At 42.3% G+C, this 24,249-nt stretch overlaps 1 protein-coding gene across 11 annotated transcripts in view; it reads right to left on the bottom strand.

The window, feature by feature from the left end:
* The window catches only part of ANKS6 (ankyrin repeat and sterile alpha motif domain containing 6), a 38,305-nt gene extending 24,154 nt beyond the window's left edge, over positions 1-14,151 (bottom strand). For 8 of the 11 annotated variants that reach the window (XR_010431524.1, XR_010431525.1, XR_010431526.1 and 5 more), the window contains exons 1-6: positions 13,704-14,151; positions 9,807-10,306; positions 7,461-7,505; positions 3,906-4,110; positions 1,724-1,830; positions 159-307 (exon numbers count right to left, since the gene is read on the bottom strand). Coding sequence is in view for 8 of the 11 variants with exons in the window: in XM_064659298.1 (XP_064515368.1) it covers positions 159-307; positions 1,724-1,830; positions 3,906-4,110; positions 7,461-7,505; positions 9,807-10,306; positions 13,704-14,059 (1,362 nt within the window). In the remaining 3 variants the exon portion in view is untranslated. Of the gene's footprint in view, positions 1-158; positions 308-1,723; positions 1,831-3,905; positions 4,111-7,460; positions 7,506-9,806; positions 10,307-13,324; positions 13,459-13,703 lie in introns of those variants that run through there. The other 3 variants (XM_064659336.1, XM_064659343.1, XM_064659352.1) reach the window with 3 other exon arrangements.
* Positions 14,152-24,249: the final 10,098 nt, after the last annotated feature.

Raw genomic sequence — 24,249 nt, 5'->3', positions numbered from 1 at the left:
CTGTCAACAAGAAACTCAGAAACACACATACTCCCCCAAAAACTCAGTTATGTATTAGATCCAAAATACTTCTTAGCAATTACTTTCTCTGCTTATACATTGCAGGAATATGTAATTTAATTTAATTTGTGTTATTTATCAAGAGTGAACATATTTACCTTTAGACCTCCTTTGTCATCTGGCAACATTGGGACATTTAAGGATTGCCTACTTCTGGAACTAGGCAAAGATGATCTGTTGTTCAGTTTATTCTTGTCTTTGTCTACTTGCATGCATGCTGATGCCAGTAGTCTTACAAGCTCTGTATCTAAAAGAAAGCAAATTAAGACAATGTTTGGTCTGGTTTACTTTCCTAAATTATGACTCTGACACTTTTCCCTATAAATCCCACATAAGTAGTAATGGATCTACCATTACCCCAAACCTTCTTTCTTGACCTACATTTCCCACACCTTCTCCCCACACAGTGGGATGCAGTCTTATCATCACCTCTCTAAAGGTATTTATCAATATAAATAAGCAAGCTACTCAGTCAGAATCAGTCACGAGTGACCAACTGAACTGCCTCCTCTCACACTTTGTACAAGTTAAGAACAACATTGTGATGCTCCCTTTTCTCACCTGACACAGAAGAGAGTAGAGAAAAATGAATATTCTTTCTTCAAGTGCAGGTTGCAGAAAAGAAGCTCGAAATTAAATCCCAAAGAGAAAGAAGATGTTCAGCCTGGACAATGAAGGGACTGAAAAGAAATGGTAAGAAAAAAGGTGGACAAAAAAAGAAATAAAAGTAAGAGGAAGAAAAAAGAACAAGCATGACATGAGGACAGGAAAGCAAAAAAAATATTCTGTAAATCTGCATTTTATATGGCACTCAGGTAGGATTTTCAGAAGAATAGACAGAACTGATCAAGAGAGAAAGGTTAAAAGACAAACTATTCTGTCACAGAAGTTAGTTCTAAAACAATTCACTGTATTTCCTAAAATTTCATACTATTAATGATCTATTTTTGACAAGGAAAGGAACCTGCTAGTGACCAAAACCATTATAACGTGTAAATACAGAGAAAAGAAACATTAATTTCATTAGCAGTAGTGGGTTTTGGCTTCAGATAAATCAATTTAGGTACCAAGCAAGGCTAACAAAAACAAATTACATAGGCTAAACAAACTAAAACAAAAACTATATGTATTTCATTGAAGTCTCCCCAAAGCATGCTGCTTTTTCTAGAGCACTCCCTTTAAAAAAGTGAAAAACAACCTGAACCCTGAAGTGTGATTTATTCTCAGCCTTTACAAAATTAGTGGGAGGTTCAGCCAGGAGTTCCCTACTTTTGTTCCGACTATGGTCTTTTTGTCCTGTCCCTTTGCTGCTCTTTACCAAGGGGAAATTTCTAGCTCCAGTTCCATGGTGCTAATGACACCATAGAACACCTGTGCCCCCAGAAATGCCATTGAACTGGCTCTCGTGAAACAAACACCACATTTTTTTGAGCATCTTCAAAAACGAAGTCAAGAGGAATGCATAAAATCTGTTATCCCATAAACGTATACACTCATCTAATTAACTCAAACCCCACCATTTTCAGGCAATGTTCTTTCTCGGTCCAGTCCAGCCTGGACATCAGAGGATACTTCCTAGCAACTTTCATGTATTTTCTAGATTGGAAAGGAAGTTTGTTTGTTTATGTTGTACATTTCCCCAGAGCTTTTTGAAATAGCATACCTGGATCATTCAGCAGCATTATGAGGTCAAAAGCCGTGTATCCATTTTTTGCACGAAGATTGACGTCCGCTCCTTGATTTAACAAATACTTTACAACGTTTTTGTTTCTTTAAGGGAATAAAGAAAAGGTGTTGATCACTTAAAAAAATAAATAAATAAAATAGAAACACCCAATACTCCATTTTCAACCTTTTATAACATTGCTCCTCAATTAGAGATGTTTTACCTTTTCTGCAACTAATCTAGTGTAAAATTTATTCACAAGCTCTTTAGAAGCTCCCATGATTCCCTTGTCAGTCACTGTTTTACTCACTACAAATCACATTAATCGACATGCAGAAAGTCAGCCTTAAAAACCTAATTTGAATAGCCAGTTTCTTAAACTGATCCTTTGGAACTGACTGGAATTTGTTGCCAAATACCTTCCCAATGAAGGGCCATCAATGCCCAGGGCACAAAAGCAGATGAAAAGACAAAGGTCAGCTCAGTAGTTGTCATATGCCATCACTAGGACTTCAACTCAACCTCACATTCACAGCTTGCATATTAAGAAATTGCACACAGAAAATTGACTGAAGATAATTATAAACTTCAAACAGTACTTCACTTAATTACAGATATAAATTATATAATTAGAAAGCACATTATCACTTCCTTGAGGTGTTTAAAATGCAAAACCAATCAGCATTAAATGTCAACCAACACAAACACCTTCCAACAAAAGCTCCTAAAAGGCAGCTGCATAAAAGACACTCACCACCTCAGCTCCATTAGCCCCTCTCCCCTCTCATACACCTGAATAAATAAGCAGGACTTGCCTCCTGAGTTAAAAACAATACTTTAATTCTGCCTACAAAATAATTGAACAGACAACAAAGCTATGAAAAAATATATTTAATACAAAACTTCTCTTGAGCAGCAACTGACCTTGTATTAAAACAAACTCTGACATGCATAAACAACACAGAGCAAAAACATACTCAAGCAGCAATAGTGACTGCAAATTCTAACACTGAAGGCTGACAAACAGATCTCAGTATCTCCAGAGCATCACTTATCATACACACAAAGTTTTCACTGCTGAACTCACTCCAGACAAAAATCAACCCAAAATGGAGGAGGACTGTTACTCCTCTAATAAAAATTCTGCTTATCCTAAGCACAGCTCCTCTGCATACTTCCCATTACTTCTCTTCCTTAAAAATGTATCATCCCTCCATCCTGTTTTCCAGTCCTGAACCTTGAGGGCACACAGAGATGCAATCCTTTAGCGCCCCGGCTCACAAAGAACTTGTCTGCTCCCTCCTTCAAGCCTGAGACCCTCGACATCACTGATGTTCCTCAGGAAGGGTTAGCTGAGCTTCTGTGGAGGTTAAAGATTTCCAAATGTTACGAAAATTTGCAACTGGTCCATGCCAAGAGAAAAGGCTAAGATGCAAAGTACAGAATTACAAGGCTAAGTATTTATTTATGCACATGAGGTGTTCCAGCCAAACTGGGTCACCCCAAATGTGGCTTTACACACAGGACTCTTCTACCCTTCAACTGTACACCAGCACTCACACTCCCAATTGCTCATCACAGTAAAACTGTATTCAGACAGTGCCAAGTGTATAACAGAGATCATACGTGAAGTACCAGCCAGGCAAATTTCTGAGGTCTGACTCTTAAGCGTCTACCTACATTTATAAAGGAGCTTTAGAGAAAATGACAGTTTGGTTGCATTTCTGAAAACTCCATGAAAACTAAAGACTGAATAAGGAAACACAGCAATGGTTTAAGACTGGAAAATATGGCACATGGAAGGGTGATTGCCTTGAATTTTCACAGCTTGATGTGGCTTACAACCCTGGCAGGGTGATACTATCTTTCACAATGCTGAAAAACATCAAAGGATGGAAACTGAAATCTGCACCAAAGCTCCTGGAGCACTATGTTCTCAGCATTTATTTAGCAAGCTTCAAGTTCCCTAATGTTTCACTCATTCTGAAGTCCAAACATCATTCAGGTCTGAAAAGCTGAGGACAGTGCATAAGTCACGGAAAACTGAGGTCACAAGTCTCTCAATTTCTTGTAAGACCCCTCTGCTTCCACAGTCAGTATCAAAAAGGTTTTTTTCTATTGGGATGCAAGAAGAATTAAACTTCTTTACTGCTAGACCCAAAGACAGTACATATCTTACCCATGGTATGTGGCCTGCATCAGTGCTGTCCAGCCATGAACATTATCCTGTTTATCAACATCAGCATTTTTCTCAACAAGGAGCTGAACAAGGGGTAGTTGTCCAGTTACAGCTGCAATCATTAATGGAGATGCACCGTCCACATTGGTAATATTGACCTGACTTGGGTCTTCATCAACAATCTCTTTAACCAGCTGGAAGTTTCCTGCAAAACAGGCATAAAACATAATCTACATGGGCAACAGAGAACTGCTCAGCCACTGAATTATTAAGTATTTTGATTTGCTGACACTGCTCTACATCTAGTGGAATTAAAACAGAAAAAAATAAAGTACTAGAGCAACTGCAACACTAAAGCTAAAAATCTGTACTGATCTTCGGTCTTTTAGTTAATTAGTACATCTTTTCAGCCTACATAAAATTGTGGCATAAGCACGGGACATTGTATTTTCCTGATTTTCCCTACCTGTACACTCACGGTGCAACTCCATTAGAAGAATTATTTTCTGAAATGAACGACTAAGCTAGGAAGCTGTACAAACTGCAAACCACATGTGAAGACACAAATAGGGAATATTTCTATTAAATTGTGCTAAGATGATGTTGTGCAAGAAAAACTAACGACTCCAAGATCCCTGTTCCATTTCCACAGGCTGAAATCACAGAAAGTAACAATTTTATAACCAGACTAAGTGGGTAGAAAGGTACTCTAAAAGGTGTCGGAGGAGGCCATGCCTTGCCTTAAGCAGGTAGAAAAATGCTTTGTGTCACACTAACCCATAAGTTCCTCGAACAGAAGTAGTTCACTGATTCAAAAAACCTCTACTGATAGAATTCCACAACCTTCCAAGGAGTTAATCTACTCCAGCGCTCAACTTCCTTATATTCAGAATGATTTTTTAAAGTTCTGCCTCCAGTATCTGAACTAAATCTCCAATGCAAAACATCCCTACTCCCCGCTCAAGAGTAATGCATCATTTGACATCTTTCTAGTTTTTTCAAAGTGAAATTAATGTTCCAGTTTCCAAGTATAAGGGTTGCTAGTCACTTGAGTTCCTGTCTAGATTAGGAAAAGCAGTACAAAATATGTTACTGAATATATTTCAACAAGGTTGTGTTTTTTTCTAAACTTAAATTAGGAGCAAGCACTTTTAAAAAATATATGAAGTAGTGAGGGTTGTCTTAGAGAGCTTAAGCTCACCCACCTCCGTTATTTTTTTGATGATATATGGCAAGTAAAAGCAGGGAAGTTAAAGGAAAGAAAAGATCTCTCTGACTGTACGTACCACCATAGGAACAGAGGCAGGAATAAGCAAATCATAACTGTCGTGCAAATGAAAAAAGTCTCACCTTTTGTAGTGGGTTTCTGTGACTGGGTTTTGGTAGCAGGGGGGGCTACAGAGGTGGCTTCTGTTAGAAGCTTCTAGAAGCTTCCCCTGTCTGGTGGAGCCAATGCCAGCCGGCTACAGGATGGACTTCCTGCCACTGGCCAAGGCCAAGCCAATCAGGAGTAACGTCTTTGTGATAACATATTTAAGAACAGAAAGCTATTGCACAGAGAGAATTCCAGCCAGGGAAGAGCAGAGTGAGAACACAGGAACAACAATTTAGACACCAAGGTCAGTGCAGAAGGAGGGACAGGAGGTGCTCCAGGCACTGGAGTTGAGGCCCCTGCACCCCGTGGTAAAGACCATGATGGAGGCTGTCCCTCTGCAGCCCATGGAGGACCATCGGGGTGCATAGACCGTGAGGAGGTTGTGACCTCGTGAGAGGCCTAAGATGGAGCAGGGTCCTGCTGGAGACCTCCAGCCTGTGGAGAAAGGAGCCCACGCTGGAGCAGGCTTTTCCCAGGTAGGACTTGTGGCCCCTGTGGGGGACCCACATCGGTACAGCTCATTCATGAAGGACTGCACCCCATGGAGAAGTGATCCATGGGACAGCAGTTTGTGAAAACTGTTGCCTGTGGGATGGACTCATGCCAGAAAGGTCCATCAAGGACTGTCTCCCATGGGAGGGACCCCATGGGAGCAGGGAAGGACTCCTGTCCCTGAGCAGCATCAGAAACAACAACTGACCATAACTCCCTTTCCCTGCTTCCCTGCACAACTGGGAGGGAGGAGAGAGAACATGAAAAGAAGGAGGTGTTGGAGGTGAGGAAATGAAGATTGAAAGTAGAGCACCAAATTCAGCATTCTTTCTGACTTTATAAGCAGATACAGACTTTTGTGAACTATTGAAGAATATGCATTTTGGATTTTATGTTGTGTTTCAATGTTGTGTTTTGTTTTATGTTGTGTTTGTTGTACAATTCCCCATATACTGTACCCCTAACGCTGGAAAGTTCCACTCTCCCTCATGGCCCTATACCCTGTCCCCCCACTGGTTAATTTCTACTGCATTGCAGTGGTTTCCATACTTAGTTGTGTTTTCTTGTTAATTTGCATGCACCGCCCTTACCCTTCCCTAATTCTGCCCACCTTCCAGCATGTTCTCGCCTTACGATATGTAAGGCAGGAGCCATTTTGAAGTCCACCTTCAGTTCCAGAAATCAGTTCAATTTAATAAAGTTCCTTGACCATTTCGCATCTGAACCCTTGGAGTGTGTAGTCCCTCATTTCCTGAGTGAACCGCGGCAAGGAGGGGTGGGGGGAAGGTGTTTTTAAGATTATTTCACTTCTCACTCTTTTGCTCTGATCCTGTTAGTAACAAATTTAAGTAACATCCCTACTTTGAATCTGTTTTGTTCATGAAGGTAATCAGTAAGAGACCTCTCCCAGCTCTTATCTCTACTCATGAATCCTTAGCGGGGTTTTTTTCTCTCCTCTGTTCAGCTGCAGAGGGAAGTGAGAGAGTGGCTTTAGTGGGTACCTGGCATTTGGCCAGGGTCAACCCGCTACACCTTTATACAGATGGTAAACTGCTTCACAGCATGGGCTGCCTTCAACTCAATCACAGGTGTGTACATTTTCCTTGGAAAGTCAGTCAGACAAACCAGACAAACCCTGCAGGCACTTGAGTGCACTCACTAGAACTAACATCCAACAACAACACTCAGCTGATTTGTTGCAATGGGAATGATACAAAAGCACAGAACTAATTTTTTATGTCCCAATTTGGTAAAAGGCAGCAGGTGGCTTTTTTAATACAGACCCACATCACAGACTTTGTTAAACAGAAACCCTGGAACCTACAGAGACTCCAGAATTTACTTTGAACCCTGGCCTGGACAACCCTTAACCTAGGGAGTTGCTTTTTTTAACAGTGCTGGCAAAAAAAAAAAAAACAGATAGAGTATGCTGACCAGTATTCATGTGGCCCTTCCTCTAGTATTCCTTCTGACCCAGTACCAATATTTGTGAATCTCAGTAATCACAGGGGTACAAGAGGGGAACCTGAACTCTCTAAAAATCTAACAGACCTGAGGCTTTCCCAGGAAGACGTTTTGGTAGCCTACACCTGACGAGAAGAAACAGAAGTCTGTTTCCCGTGTTAGGAAACAAACATGCTCAAAAGTTACAACAATTAGACATGGTGGAAGAATTGTTCAGTACTTACCCAGTTTCAAAGCATGAAAGACATCAGGTTGCTTCTTTTCTGTATCTGGAAGGTATATAAATATTTTTATTAGCAATCAATAAAAAAGCAATAATTTCTAGTAATTTTTTTATAGCAAAAACTACTAAAAATTACATAAAAGTACTATAAAACATATGTTTAGACATACATTTAATAATAACAAAGAAACCACTGACAACAACCTTATCCCCTTTGGGAAGAGTAACTCACCTGTATGGTTCTCTTCGCAGAGCTAAAGCTACAAACCATAATACAGCACCAGCACAGGTTTTTCAAATTCCATTCTCTATCGGGAAATTATATTTGGTAACTCTAGAGTTTCCTGCCTGGAAGACTAAAATATCCATTAAAGAACCACAGTATGGTTCTGTGGTCAGGTGTAATCCTCTGTACAATAGTGAACACTCAAATTGTACAGGATTATTTTGCAAGGTGTTTTAGAAGCTGTCCCAGTTTCATTTCCTCTTGAGTATTGCTGGGTTAATTTGTGAAAAATAACAGTGACAGTTTACCTACACATCTTGTTATTTGTGCATCAATAGATATCTTTCTGCTCCCAGATTGCCATTCCCATTAATAAGAACTGCAATTATTAGAAATTGTAATATTTTGAGTGAAGGATCATTCCTCTGACATTCTATTCTCCTCGCTTTAACAGCCTTCTTCGGTATACTTTAAGTGGTGTGACCACAGAAGGTTTTTCAAGATTCATCAACCCAACTCTGTCTGCACATACATCCTGTACATCCATGTGTATATTCATATATATTCATGTCTATTCCTCAAGGGACTGGTCATGAGCAAACATCTACAGTCAACCAGTTCTGCCTGGCAGTGTGGCTGTATGAAAGCCTTAGAGCTCCAGCTTAACTCAGGAGTCAACACCTGACTAACACCTTCCCTGAAGCAGAAACAAACGTCTGATTTTTGTCCTTACTTCTTCAAATACACAGGAAGCTTGACCTGCAGGAATGGCACCAAATGTAAATAAAAATTAACAGTTCTGGGGATTGTGGACGTGTCTACATGGCAGTGCAATATAGACACAAATAGGTAAGATTTAAGTTAGCCTATTTAGGTATCACAGGTGGCATAGAGTTTAAAGTGGACTATCCTACCCTGCAGAGTTTCTGCCACCATGGCTGGATGGGTGGTAGCATCTACAAAAGGATCTTTCTAGAGCTAGACACATCCTTAGATTTTATAGCAAGCACTCCAAAGCTGGAAAATCCAAATATAGCTCTTCCAAATCCTCTTGCTGAGCACCTCTCAGCATTGGTTTGCATCACAAAGCATAAATATCGTGAAAAGTGTCTCGAAAACAGCCACATACAGAATAAGGTCTCAGCCTCTGAAATGACTTATTGACGTTCAAATGTCCTACACAATGTTCAAATCAAACTGATTAATTAAGTATTCCCCACTCCTCCAAGGATCAGAGAAGTAGGGGACATGCCGACCTGCTATTCATCCACATTAATACTCAGTTTTCTTAAAATACACAGTCCACTTTCAAAGGACTTGGAGTAGGTTTCATATTCAGAGTGGTAGAAGAAAACATTAAGTTAACCTCATCTGATTTTCAGTGTGTCACAGGCCTTGTATGCAACACCCAATGAAGACAACCCAAGAACAAGTTTTAGAGAGGCATTTAACGTTGATTGCAACTGTTAGAGATTGCACACCTCTATCAAGTCACTTCAGCTCAAAGCTTCACCATAGTATATTATTTCCTGTTTAAATTCCTTTAACTTTAAACTCACAGTTTTTTAATTTCACAACCACATAAAAAGGCCCTCCACTATTTGACCTTCTGTCTTTAACACGGACACTTTATTAACCTCTTAATCACTTCATCATGAAACTAGACAGACTGAACTCTTCAGTCTTTCCTGACAAGTCACGTTTGCTAGATTTTCTGTCTTTTAGGTTTTCATTGAGTCTGCAACATCCTTTCTCTGATATCCTATTCTGGTTTTTATGCCACTTCTTCCTGTCATTTCAAATAGGCCTTTATAATTTTCCTCCTAAATGAGCACCTGGATCATGTGCTTTAAAAGTAAAAAGTATGTTTCACATAATTCTTATTATGTTTCACATGACTCTTATTGCAAGACAATAATCTCACCCTGCTAATGTGGAAAAAAATCTGTTGATGTTGGGGACTCGTGCCTTACCTGAAGTAGGTGTACCTACTATGATATAGAGAAAATAGTCTAGTTACAAACTATAAAGAACATCATGCACATACACAATGAGACTTTCCATTTCTAAATACACAATCAAAACTGCAAGAAAGTGAAACAAAAAAATAACACTCCATACCTGCCTGAGGTCTGATCGTTGTGAGAGATTCCAAGTAGTCCTTCATGTCTTTGTGTTTGAAGCCAACAGAGATTTCAAAAGGTGTTTTATGTAGTACATTCAGGTGATCAGGATTGGCACCCTTCTCCATGAGCTGCTGTGCCAAGCTCACCTTTCCACTAACAGCTGCCAGCATTAAAGGACTCCAGCCCATTGTCTTCACAGTGTAATTACAATCAGCTCCCCAGTCTAGTAACAGATGTACCACTGCCTCATGTCCATGCTGAGCAGCTGCCATTAATGGAGTGATATCGGGAAGGTCGTCTCTGCTGCTGTTAAGTACATTTGTGCCGAAATGGTCGTAATTGTCTACAAAAGCTCCGGATTCCAGCAACAACTTCACCATGCTGACGTGGCCACCTCTGGAGGCCATTGTGAGGACACTGGCTCCTAACTTATTCTGTGCATTGAGATCAGCACCATTTTCCAGCAAGATGTGGGCCACACTTAGATGTCCAAACCTTGAGAGAAAGAGAAAGGGAGAAGAATTAACACCTTGGATGGCCAAAACCAACATATTCTGAACTCAGAAAACTCTGTCATCGAATTGGCCTGTTGACTAATACACTATGAGGGATCATACACACAACACTGAACATGACAGTGATCACCTCATTCGAGGAGAGCAATTGTCAGCTGAGGACTGTAAACTAAACCATTCCACATATACCAGTGACCATGCCCATAAGGCAGACCCCTATTTAAGAGGATGGTCTGGTTAAAGCAGCAACCTGCCAGCCTCATTTTCAGCTGCATGGTACCAGCTCATAACTAACATGAACCAGAAGGTCACTCTCATTTTATTTCTAGGGCTGTATCACATTCAAGAATCAAAGCCAATTTGTTTCCAGAGATCTTAATTAAGTATCCTCATTACTACTGAACTAGTAGACTAAAAACTGCAAAGAGTCAGTGCTAAATAAAAAAAAAAGAAAAATGGCCATTTTATGAACTGGATAGCTAGTCTTTTATATTTGCATTATCCCCTGTTTTCCAGTTGTGAACCATCAATTAACGCCCACAATGAAAGAAGACACGAATGTGCCTATTAAGCTCAGATGAACAGCCAGTGGCCACAGCTGTTGTAGAGTAACCTGAACTTCACTCAACACCAAGGGGATCAGAGAGAGAAACGGCTCTATTAGAAGAGTGGGACAACTGTCTGTGTGAATGGCCTTTCCTACAACAATCAATGGAAAATATTCTGCTTCTAAGTCAACCAGACCAGCATGGGGGAAGTGTTTATACAGTTCAGCCCAACATAGAGCATCAAAACTGAGCAACCAACAAAATGAATTTTGAAGAGAGCAAGGCACTTGAGCTGGGCTTGGCTTCCAGTCACATACTCCTCCCTGGTAATTGGGGATACCCAGTGTGTGAGTTGACACAGACAGGCAGCTGTAACCACCACAAATTTGCAGCTAAAATGCAAAAAGTAAATTCATTTCTGTTAAATTGTGAACCAGGGAATCCACAAAGCAACACACAGGCAGAGGTAAGCAATCAGAGACACAGGCATCATCATCAGTCCATGCTAGAGGATCACTGGCTTGCTGTTCACACAGGCTTATCAAGAGTTAGTCCCAGCTGGAAGGTCTCTTGGGAGATTTACAATCCTGCTGGACAGTCTTCTGATTTTTAACCCATTCCTCCCAACACCCAGCACTGTGATGGTGAGCCTACAGCGACTGGTAATGGCTGTGCTGTTTGTCTTCTGCTTTGACTGTCTATTGTGCAATTGCTATGTCAGGCTTGTGCTACAATTTCAGGAGACTGCTGTATCACTGGGCTAAATCAAAACCCTATGTAACATCCAGTATGTTCCAATAAAGAAAGCTGGAATGAAATCATTAAACCCTCCTTGTGTAGAATATCTACAAGAACTTGGTCAGAGTACTGAACTCAGACACCAGTTTTATCAGTAACCAAGCTTTGATACGACTTGATTATCAGAGGCTCTGGTAGTTTGTCAGTAAGCAAAAGACAGTCGTGCAAGCCATACACCCAAACAGCTAGGTAACCATGAGGAAAAGGAAAACCTTTACTGTTCCTCAGGTGAGGAACCCCACATTTTAATAAACCTAATACTTTGACAAGATGTGTGTCTTGTGCTCTTGTTGCAGACATTATGCATAACTGTATGTTTGTACAGTGCTTGTAACACAATCCAACTTCAACACTAAAAGCAGTCTTTGTACACTGCAGCAGAGCAAATGTTAGTTGAGGAATTCCTGAATAATGCTACAAACCACTAAAAGCAAACGTGAGACCAAATGTCCTTAGTTTCCTTTCAGAAAGTACACAGTTGCAGGAGGAAGCCTCCAGGGCCTGCATAGTCACAAGGTCTATCCTGGTAGCCTTCACTGCATCACCTCAGTAGAGCCTGCAACCCCTGTACACGATTAATTTTATGCACATATGCTATCTCCTGTGCAATTTCAGACAGCCAGAAAATTAAACACTACATAGTCTCAAACTTACCTTGGTATAAACACTATGTTTCCTTTTTGGTTATCCATTAAAAAGAAAAAAGAAACATGCTCTTCTACTTTATGCTTTCTGCACAGGTTTCAATAATACATACAATACTTTTCAAGTGTCAGCAAGTAACTTCTTGAAATCAGTGAGAGGGTTATAGTGATTTGACTTTATTGTTTTTAGAGGATGAGCATATGGTTTTCATTAAGGGGAAAAAATCGAAGACTGTTTCTGCAACTATTTTTCCTTTTTTTTTAACCTTCATAAAATAACAAAATTGTTGAACCTTGTCTTCCTTGTTCTTGCTGGGGAACCAGCTGTGTGACTCACTCTTTGGGAACTTTCTATGGCCGTTAATTGAAAAGAGAAATGTTGACTTTGAAACAGATTCTTTTCTTTCAAGTATTCAAACGCTATGAAACTGAAAAAAAAAAGACCGAAACACAAAAAACATTTCTCCTCTCAATTAACCATTCAGTTATTATAGCAAAGCACTGCCCTCCAACCCCGCAAAACATGCCTGTGAGCCCAAGGCATACTTGTACGTGTAAAGATAAGCACCAATACCAGCATGAGCAACTCGAGGACCTCCCACAGTCTAGCAGTGGGTTACAGAAAGCACAGCATCACCGATGCAGAAAACAACACAGTTTTGTCATTAAAAACTCTCAGCAATGATTTTCCATGTCCTCCAGCGAGCCACTTAGGAACACATGGGAAAGCCAAGGGAAATTAATTGTGTCTGTTTGCTTCAGTATGTTTTATGTCGGACGTGACTTTTCAACAACTAGGTAAGACACATACATACCCTCCCCCCAAAAAATAAAAATTAAGTAAGGGTACGTGCGTATCCTATTGTCACAGAAGGAAAGAGGGGAGCAGTGTTTTCACGTTCGGGTTACCTTTGACTGCAATTCTGCGCTGGCTTTATTCAAGAAATAGCGTTCACTGCTTCAATCACCACAAAAGATAAAAACCTAATGCCCCAGAGCAACACTAACCCAAATCTACACCAGACAACCCCTCCTTACCCACCCCCAGGGACGGGAACAGGTGACGGCTCGATCCCCCGACATAACGCCGGGATACACCGGCGACGACCGACCGCAGCCTCCAACATGGCGCCCGCCCGCTCTCCCACAAGCCTGACCCGCCTGGAGCTCCCCAGCGCTCCCGGGCGCCCTCCCCTGGTCCGGGGACCGGGATTAGAAGGGCAGGGGAGTCGAGCGCCCGCGGCAGCCCTGGGGCGGGGAAGGCTCAGCCTCGGCGGCCCTCCCTCCCTTCCCCGCCCCGGCGCTGCCGCCGACTAGGCCGGTGCCCCGCGACGAGGCGGGATAGCGGCCGGACAGCCGCTCTGGTCCCGCTCCCCCCTTCCCGTACCTGGCCGCTTGCATGAGGGGGCTCCATCCGTAGTGGTTCCTGCTCTGTACCGAGGCGCCCTTCCGCAGCAGGAACCGCACCAGCTGCTCGTGCCCGCCCGCCGCGGCGAACTGCAGCCCTGTGTTCCCGGCCTCGTCCGTGCAGTCCACGGGCACGGCAGGGGTCGGCGGGGCCGCCGCTTCTCCGCGGGGCTCCGCCGCCGCCTCCTCGGGGCCGCAGGAGGAGGAGGCCGCCAGGTCGGCGGTGCCTCCGCCGCCGGCGGGCAGCCCCAAGAGGCGCCGGGCGGTCTCGCAGTCGCCCTGCTCGCAGGCGCGGAGGAAGAGCTGGACCTGGGGGGGCACCCCGCTCTCCCCCATGGGCAGCGCCGCCGGGCCCCGCGCAACTCAGCCGCCCGCCACCGCCTCCCCGCCAGCGGCTCGGCGGCCGCCGGGAAGGCACCGGGAGGAGGGGACTCCGCCGGCGGGAGGAGGCCGGCCCAGGGCGGCCGCTGCGCCCCGGCCGCGCTTCGCAGGGCGGGAAGGGGGCGCCGGGCTGGGCCGCGCTCCGCGGAGCCGGCGAGAGGCTTCCCTACCTGGCCGGGGCCTCGGCGTCTCCCCTGCCCAGCCGGCAGTGCCGCCCCGCCTCGCCCAGCCAGCGCCGGGGTCCCCACGGCTCCTGGCCCAGGGGGATTCTGTCATCTGGGCTGCAGACGTTTTCCACACCGTGACTGACTCTCACACAAATAAATGTATCCGCCCGGGGTCATGGCAGCAAGCCTTCGCTACGGAGCTTATTCGCTCTCGCCTGACACAGTAATCCCTTTTCTTTGCTTCACAACGTGACTTCTACAGCTTGGCACGGTCCCTCTATCAGCCCCACTCTGCTTATGTGATACTTCAGCCTTTACTTGGACCTTCCTACTTTGTCTTTCCTTTAGCTCCAAACCAGTCTCTCCCTTCACTAACAGGATTCAAAGATGAGTCTTCGCTAAAGAACCCCCATACTTTTCCCACCGCCTGACAGCACTGGTTAGTCTTTCAGTTCAAAGACTTTGAGCATAAAATTTGGATTTTTCAGGTACCTCTCTTTAGCTTCAGCCTCCCAGGTAACCTGAAATTTTTTCCAGGTTATTCTGGTTTACAAGATCTAAAGCGAGGGAAAAAATAAAGCAAACTCTTGAATTTAGTCACTGAAGAATATCAAGTTGTGTACCTGCAAGTTCAGGCACATAATCTTCTACGAAAATCAGTTACTTCAATGGCAGAACAGGGCACTTATTACAGTGGTGAAGAGTTTGGGGATGAGAGGACTAGGAAAGCTTATAGGGAGTGTAGTAAAACCACCAAATGCCATTAAAATGAAGCAATCCCCTGGTTTTAGGCAGTGGCATCCTTATCTTCCAAGTTACACAGCTTTTTGACTTGGAGCCACTTGTGAATCCAGATTGCCAGACCATCATGGCAAAGGGCCAAACAAGTTATACTTGGAGAAAGTCTACAGCAGTCCTAGCTGTGGTTATGGCCACTTTTCCTCTGGGAAAGTACCATTCACAGCAAAGAAAAAAAAATTACTTATTTATCGTTACAGAAGTAATAGAACAAATTCCTAGTGAGTGCACATATTCAGTGATGCTTCCTTCATTATAGATGTGTTAACTCATAGAATATTTAAATATGTAACATATATACTTAGGTTAAATAATGTCCTTAACCGTAAAGAAGCTTACATTGGCCATCTTCAGAGGGAAGATGCATGGCTAGGTAGACTTTTGATCCAGCCAGTACAGCCATTCTTAAATTACCATTTAAGCTTGCCATTATCAATAAAGGTGGATGGTGCAATTTACTCTATTATTTCAGAGCTTGGAAGAAGGAATGACAAGAGTTATTAATGTAACACATTATTCATGATCGAAGAAAACTGGGTCATACTTACCATGTCAAAGTGCATGCTCAGATAGTCAAATTAGTGACACAATCACTCCAGTTTTTCTTTGAGATAAGCTAATGTACATAGTGATTGTACAAATTTATGTTATGTAGCTGATGATTACGATATCAATTTCTACTAATGGTTTGAAACTCCAGACAAAGATATCATTAATGTAATTAGGAACCTAACAGCAAAGATAAAACTCTTATTTTAATAAACATATAAGTAATCAATAGGAAATCTTTGTTGGGGGTTACAAAATGACAGAAGAAATTATTTGTGATGAATTTTGCTACTGTTATCTGATGGTCATTACTATCTTCAGTTGGCATCCTAGGCATTTATACTATTATGATCAGTCAGTGATTTCTGTCACTGAATGAGAATCAAGGCAAGGAAAAAATAATCAGATTTCTTCTGAAGTTAATGAAGTGCTATAGAATATTCTCATGAATGATGCAGTACAAAGCTCTCTGGAAAATACAGTATTTGATTTCTTCACCAATGAAAGAACAACCTAAGCCTTTCAAACTGTTCATTAGGGTAAGCTGATGGAGAAAGCTTAGGTTGGAAGATCATAGAATCATAGAATATGCAGAATTGGAAGGGACCCACAAGGATCATTGAGTCCAACTCCTAGTCCAGTACAGGACCATCCCCAAGAGCCTGAGAGTATTGTCCAAATACTTCTTGAACTGTGTCAGGCTTGGTGCTATGACTACTTCCCTGGGGAGCCTGTTCCAGTGCCCAACCACCCTCTGGGTGAAGAACCTTTTCCTAATATCCAAGTCACCTCCCCTGACTCAACTTCAGGCCATTCCCTCTTGTCCCATCACTGGTCACCACAGAGAAGAGATCAGTGCCTGCCCCTCCTCTTCCCCTCACGAGGAAGTTGTAGACAGCAATGAGGTCTCCCCTCAGTCTCCTCTTTTCCAGGCTGAACAGACCAAATGACCTCAGCCACTCCTCATATGGCTCACCCTCAAGGCCCTTCACCATCTTCGTTGCCCTCCTTCGTATTTTCTCTAAGAGCTCAATATTGTTTTTATATTGCGGTGATCAAAACTGCACACAATATTCAAGGTAAGGCCACACCAGTGCAGAGTTTACAGTACAATACAGATAATACAGGACAAAACAAAACCAAGATTCTCAAGTGCAGATTGTGTGTTGGTTGTTTAGAAGATTCATCCAAACTGCATCTTGTTTGTCCAGTCAGTGAAATTCCTTCCAGACAAGAAATTCCTTCACATCAATTCTGTGCTAATCTGTATAGGTCAATGTTGGATTGCTCTGAGGTAAAAATAATTTAAAATGACAGAAGAAACCCTAATGAAGAAATTACTTTAGAAAAAAGGAGATGAGAAGAGTGCAAGGAACAGGACAAGCCTGCCAAAAAGTGCCGAACAGATAAAGCAAGAAGAAAAATGTGAGCTCAACATTTGTGAAACTTTTCTAACATAAGTCTCCACTGCTAATGATATCATCTTGAGCACAATCATGTGGCACATGCAGGATGGCCAGGGGATCAGACCCAGCCAGCATGGATTTAAGAAGGGCAGATTCTGCCTGACCATGATCTCCTTCTATGACCAGGTGACCTGTCTGGTGGATGAGGGGAAGGCTGTCGATGTAGTCTATCTAGACTTCAGCAAAGCCTTTGACACCATCTCCCATAGCATACTCCTGGAAAAGCTGGCAACCCACAGATTGGACAGGGGCACTCTCTGCTGGGTTAAGAACTGGCTGGTGGCTGGGCCTAGAGAGTGGTGGTGAACAGTGCTGCATCCAGTTGGCGACCAGTCACTAGTGGTGTCCTCCAGGGATCAGTGTTGGGCCCAGTCCTGTTTAATATTTTTATTGATGATCTGGATGAGGGGATCGAGTCTACATTAGCAAATTTGCAGTGACACCAAGTTGGAGGGGAGCGTCGGTTTGCTGGAAGGCAGGAGGGCTCTGCAGAGGGATCTGGACAGGCTGGATAGATGGGCCAAATCCAACGGGATGAGGTTCAACAAGGCCAACTGCTGGGTCCTACACTTTGCCCACAACAATCCTATGGAGCACTACAGACTGGGGACAGAGTGGCTGGACAATGGCCAGGCAGAAAGAGACCTGGGGATTCTGGTTGACAGCCAGCTGAACATGAGGCAGCAGTGTGCCCAGGTGGCCAAGAAGGCCAATGGCATTCTGGCCTATCAGCAACAGGACCAGGGAAGTGATTCTTCAGTACTCAGCACTGGTAAGGCCGCACCTTGAGTGCTGTGTCCAGTTCTGGGCCCGTCAATTTAGGAAGGATGTTGAGGTACTGGAGCGTGTTCAAAGAAGGGCAACAAGACTGGTAAAGGGTCTGGAGCACAAGCCCTATGAGGAGCAGCTGAGGGAGCTGGGGTTGTTTAGCCTGGAGAAGAGAAGCCTCAGGGGAGACCTTATCACTCTACAACTACCTGAAAGGAGGTTGTAGCCAGGTGAGAGTCTCTTCTCTCAGGAAACTAGCAATAGGACAAGAGGACACAGCCTTAAGCTGCACCAGGGGAGGTTTAGGTTAGTCTTTAGGAAGAAGTTCTTCACAGAAAGAGTGATCAGACATTGGAATGCGCTGCCCAGGGAGGTGGTGGAGTCACTGTCCCTGGAGGAGTTTAAGAAAATAATGGACGTGACACTTAGTGCCATGGTCTAGTTGACATGGTCATGTTTGGTTATAGGTTGTACTCAATGATCTCTAAGGTCTTTTCCAACCTAATTGATTCTGTGAGTCTGTGAGAACACCAGCAGGAAGATGTAAGCTTTATGGATGCTACTCATCAAACAAAGTTACATAAAGGAGATAAACTTAGAGCCATTCTTCTGCAAGACATAGAACTCACCATTTGCAAAACAAAGACTAGGAAACCATTAGGGCACGTAACACACGGGTGGAACTAGTAAAGTAAGTATAATATGGCAAAAAGCAGGGATGTAGAGCTACAAATTAGCCAGGTAACATGACAAAAAATTCTGTTGCCCTTACGGTAATAATAGGTTGTAATACATATGGACATATACCTTAATACATGAGCAAATTTCTACAGGATCACATAATATGGAAGATTGTAAAGTTACCATCATAATCAAAAGCATCAAACAGAAATGTAAAAATGCAAATAGTCAAGCAATCTGTTTCTGAAGAAATCCATAAAACTAGAGCAGCCGACTCACTCATACTCTGCATTATGAAAGTCTGCGGATGATGGCATCTCAAATCCCCAAATACGATGGCCTTTTTTCATGGCAATTCAAGGAGTAAAAGGCTTGTTTTCTACTGTAAAACCTTACTGATGTGAATCACAAGGAAGACATACTTCTAAGAAAAAGAAAACTGAAATTTTTATTATTTGTTTTGTGTGACGACACTTACCTCTGCCTTAACGAAAAGGCAGACATATATTAGAAATACCATCATAGAAAAGCAAGTACTTGCCCAGTATCACTGGATTCATATATGTTAGCTTTGGTCCTTTTAGGCATAGAAACAGAAATAACCTTGAAAAAATTACTAAAAAACACATGGTAGTAAGTGGCTACAGTGTAGGATGACAAAGATGAATTTCATGACATAATATCTGTTTGACTTCTTGGTCAGAATTTTGATGGTGTGTATAGCAGTTTCCACTTCGTCTATTATAACCAGCTGCTATAACTTTGTGAGGAATTTACTTCATTTATGTGTTTCAGAATATGCCATAATTTTGACCAAACTTTCAAAAATTATTTGCAATTCAGTATTTTAATTCACTGTGTCTGTACAAGTATGTATGAAAACTCAGTCAGGTTTCCAATATAACAGACCTTCAGTAACATGTAATGTCATGCCATATTCCATGCACAGAACTGCAGCTTTGTTCCAGTAGTTTCTGAAAGCTAAGCTTCTGGCCCTGGCTTCCTTTCAGTACAATATCTTTTCCACTGCCTGGAGTTCATGCTGGCTATTTAGTTAAAGAGAACATTTATATACCAACAATACACACCTACAGCAAACAAATATACTGATTGAAGCCTTTGACATATTGTTTCTTCCTTTAAGGTATCCTGACTTGTATGTGACCTTTTGAGCAAGGTATTTTATGTGTGTGTATGTGTATGTCTGTGTAGACATACATATGCATATACATGTACTACAGAGATCTGCAAGCTGGTACAGGTGAGGTCTTGCCTAAGTAATCCAGTGAATGCCACCTGTTTTTATTGGCATGTCAGTAGGAGAATTGCACATCATTCATCAGTCTGACAGAAGATCCCTGAAATAGCTGACAGTTTCTATCTCACACATCAAGTCTGTGGTTTTAATCTGTTTTATTTTTAGGCCTCTGTACCCACTTGTTCTTCCTCTCATCTAAATTCCCGATGCTCTCTGCCTCCGCACTATGCACCCAGCTTCACTCTTGACCCAAAACCTACCCTGTAAAGCTGAAGCACTGAGGACCTCAACACCCACCCTTTGGTGCAGACCTGGAGCTGGGGAAGTGGGGTCCAGCCCATTTCATGTTTTGCTTGTGCTACACAGCTGTCTCAAATAGAGAGACTTTCAACACAAACACATTAATAAAAAAATCCCTTGGCACTGGTAGGACAGTGGGCTGAATAACAATATTTAAAAAATACTTGTGCTGACAAAGGAGAGAAAGAGCACCAAGGTGGGAGTTTGGGGGACTTTTTCTATGGAGGGCAGTGCTATTTTATGCACAATTAAAGCGATGGTGAACAATGATCCGTAGGTTCAAAGCTCTCTCCATGGGTATGTTTTATAACTTGGCTGACTGTTATTCGCCTTAAACAAATTTCTTATCTATCTGCAATGTACATCATGTTCCTATCACGTTCCTCTGATAATTTTTTCTTTTTTTTTAGAATACATAATTGTTGGCTTTTTCTAAAACGAGGATCATTATTCTGAGATACATTATTTGATATTTTCTTTTTACCCTGAAAGTATGAATTTAGGAAGCTGTTGGAACTTAATAAAAATGCAGTCCTTAGTAGCTGACACTTTTTCCCACCCCATTTCCACTTCAGAATTTTGCTTCGTTTTGACAAAGCAGAAATACAGATCTAAAAAAAAACCCCAAAACATTGGATGAAGTAAATTTTAAAGCTTTTGCAAAATTTAATAGCTCTATTTTTTTTCTGTGTATATCATTGCTACAAAATAACTTTTAATAATTATACACATGTAAAATAGTTCATCTTAACTTACTGCTTTAAGTGTTCCTTGTATGTAGACCATCTCCCTCAATCAGCCCCTGTATTTTAGGTGACTTAATTACTGGCTGCAATTCAAATAGATATTTCAGAAAGCAAGATACATCCTTAATTTGAGCTATTACATTCACTATAATGTAAATTCTTATGGACAATTACATATTGTTGTGCTTAATTTTCTTAGTGCTTTTTGAAAGGTTTGGTTAATATCTTGATTATTTTGGGGGTGAAAAAATAAAAATTCACTTTTTAAAAATAAACTTTTAAAATATATTAATTATTTCACTGTTCTGTTTTGATTTAGACAATGGAGAGCACAATGGATCTTTCTAGATAAGTAATTATGGCTTTTATATGACTTGTTTGGTTACTCTACTTATCTCTGACTAAAACTTCTGAAGCAACTGAAATTACGGCTCGCTAAACACTAATATTAAAAAAAAATCAGAACAAATTGTTTTAACTTCCATTGTTAATAAACCTAAAAGAAACAACAGAATGGCTTAAAAGGAACTTTTCCATGAAAATTTTGCTACAAGCTTTATGAATTGCAGTAAACTCATTTGCCTTAATTGTAGATTTTTCTTTTTTCTCCTGGGGCTTATTTTTATATTTTTAAGTATTTCAGCTCAGAAATTTCTGTTTTCTCAACACAATTAAACCCCACAAACTTTTGAAAAGGTTTAAGAAAATGTGTCTTTGCTTTCATATTCTTTACATCTTGTCCAAACTTATTTGTGAATGTAACTGATTGATTCTTAATGACTTTATCCAGTTATGTTACATTTCCAGAACATGCCGAACCTGGGCAGTAGCCGCAGGTGAGCCAAAAACAAACAGACAAACAAACCGACCAACCGTTCTGGCCCCCGTACACATCCAAGGCTGGGGTGCCTTTCAAGGCCCCAGCCTGGCTGGGACCCCCATTACTCTAAAGGAACTCCACTATTCACCCTGACCATATCCTTCCTCCACTGTGTTACCATGTATCTTCAGTTCGCGATGTCCTCCATACCCGCGTGATGCCCAGTGCAGAATGCCAAACAGACCATCGGCTTGTGCACTGTAAACTCAACTTCAATCTCACATTCAAACCTAAAAGGGGCAGTATCCCAAGGAGAAGACTCCAAGTTAACAATCTCCAATCAGCCACAGTAAGAGACAGATTGCAGGCTAATCTTCAAACTAGGCTCGAAAACCATTCCACAGATTCTGCAGATTCCTCCCCTGAATCAATTTGGCACCATATTAAAAACAGCATCCTGCAATCCTCCGAAGAATCCTTAGGGTTCTCCCTCAAGAAGAACAAGGACTGGTTTGATGAAAACAATCAAGAAATCCAGGACTTGTTGAGGAAGAAGAGAACCGCCCACCAAGCACACCTTGCATTGCCATCCTGTCACACAAGAAAAAGCCTTTCGTCTTGCATGCAGCAAGCTCCAACAGAAACTCCGTGACATCCAGAACAAGTGGTGGATCGATCTAGCTGTAAAAACTCAACTATGCACAGATACAGGTGATCACAGAGGATTCTATGAGGCCCTGAAAACAGCATACAGGCCTACATACCAGGTACAAAGTCCTCTACTCAGCGCAGACGGTCAAACGCTTCTAACAGATAAAACCTCCATTCTGAAACGTTGGTCTGAACACTTTCAGACTCTTTTCAGTACCAACCATGTAGTCCAAGACTCAGCAGTTCAGTCCATCACACAACAATCGGTAAAGTATGAATTGGATACTGCCCCCACTTTAGGAGAAACCCTTGAGGCCATACAGCAGGTGAAAATCGGCAAGGCAGCTGGGGTTGATGGAATTCCACCCAAAGCCTGGAAACATGGGGGGCCTTGCACTCCATACCAAATTTCACGAGTTTGTGGTATGCTGTTGGGAAATAGGCGAACTACCATCAGACCTTCGTGATGCAGTCATCATCACTTTGTATAAGAAGAAAGGAGTTAAATCAGGTTGTTCAAATTACCGTGGTATTACTCTGCTCTCCATTGCTGGCAAAATCCTGGCAAGAATACTCTTGAACAGACTAATACCCACTATAGCAGAAGAAATTCTACCTGAAAGCCAATGTGGTTTCAGAGCCAACAGGAGTACCACAGACATGGTGTTTGTTCTCAGACAACTGCAAGAGAAGTGTAGGGAACAGAACAAAGGTCTCTATGTAACCTTTGTTGATCTCACCAAGGCTTTCGATACTGTGAGCAGAAAAGGTCTGTGGCAGATTTTGAAACGTTTAGGTTGTCCCCCCAAGTTCCTTAAAATGATCATCTCACTTCACGAGGATCAGCACGGCCAAGTCAGATACGGCAACACACTTTCTGAGCCCTTTCTAATAAAGAATGGCGTGAAACAAGGCTGCGTTCTTGCTCCTACCCTATTCACAGTCTTTTTCAGCATGATGCTCCAAAGGGCCACGGCAGACCTCGATGATCAGGACGGTATCTACATTCGATACCGTACTGATGGAAGCCTTTTCAACCTAAGGCAACTGAAGGCCCACACCAAGACCTTAAACCATCTTGTCCAGGAGCTGCTTTATGCTGATGACACCGCCCTTGTTGCCCACACAGAAACAGCTCTGCAGCGTTTAACATCCTGCTTTGCTGAGGCTGCTGAGCTCTTTGGGCTGGGAGTCAGTTTAAAGAAGACAGAAGTTCTCCATCAACCTGCACCTCAGGAAGTCTTCCATCATCCCCATATCACCATTGGCCAATCAGAACTCAAATCAGTCCAGCAGTTTAATTTCCTAGGGAGCCTCATCTCCTCGGATGGTAAGATTGACGGAGAGATAGACAACAGGTTAGCAAAGGCATATAGTGCCTTCAGAAAGCTTCATAAAAGAGTTTGGCAAAATAAACACCTGAAGAAAAGTACAAAGATCAGTGTTTACAGAGCCATAGTGCTGTCTACTCTTTTATATGGATCTGAATCATGGGTCATCTACCGCCACCACCTGCGACTCTTAGAATGCTTCTATCAACGCTGCCTCCATACAATCCTAAACATCCACTGGTCAGATTATGTGACCAATACATCTGTTCTTGAACAAACAGCAGTCACTGAGGCCATGTTACTGAGAACAGGGCAGGGCATGTCTCAAGGATGAAGGACCACTGCCTCCCTAAGATCTTGCTTTACGGTGAACTTGCCACTGGCTGCCGCAAGAGAGGAGCCCCAAAGAAAAGATACAAGGACTCCCTGAAACAACATCTCAGCCTTGGCCATATTGATCAACATAACTGGTCTACTCTGGCCTCCAATCAGGAGGCCTGGAGACACACCATCTATAACACTGCTGATGCTTTTGAGAAAGCACACAGGATCACCCTTGAGGAGAAAAAACAACGCAGAAAGAATCGTGCCTTGCAGAATATACCATCTA

This window comes from Pseudopipra pipra, chromosome 1 (genome assembly GCF_036250125.1).
Source record: "Pseudopipra pipra isolate bDixPip1 chromosome 1, bDixPip1.hap1, whole genome shotgun sequence".
Lineage (NCBI taxonomy): Eukaryota > Metazoa > Chordata > Aves > Passeriformes > Pipridae > Pseudopipra > Pseudopipra pipra.
This window is presented reverse-complemented; position numbering and strand designations above follow the sequence as displayed.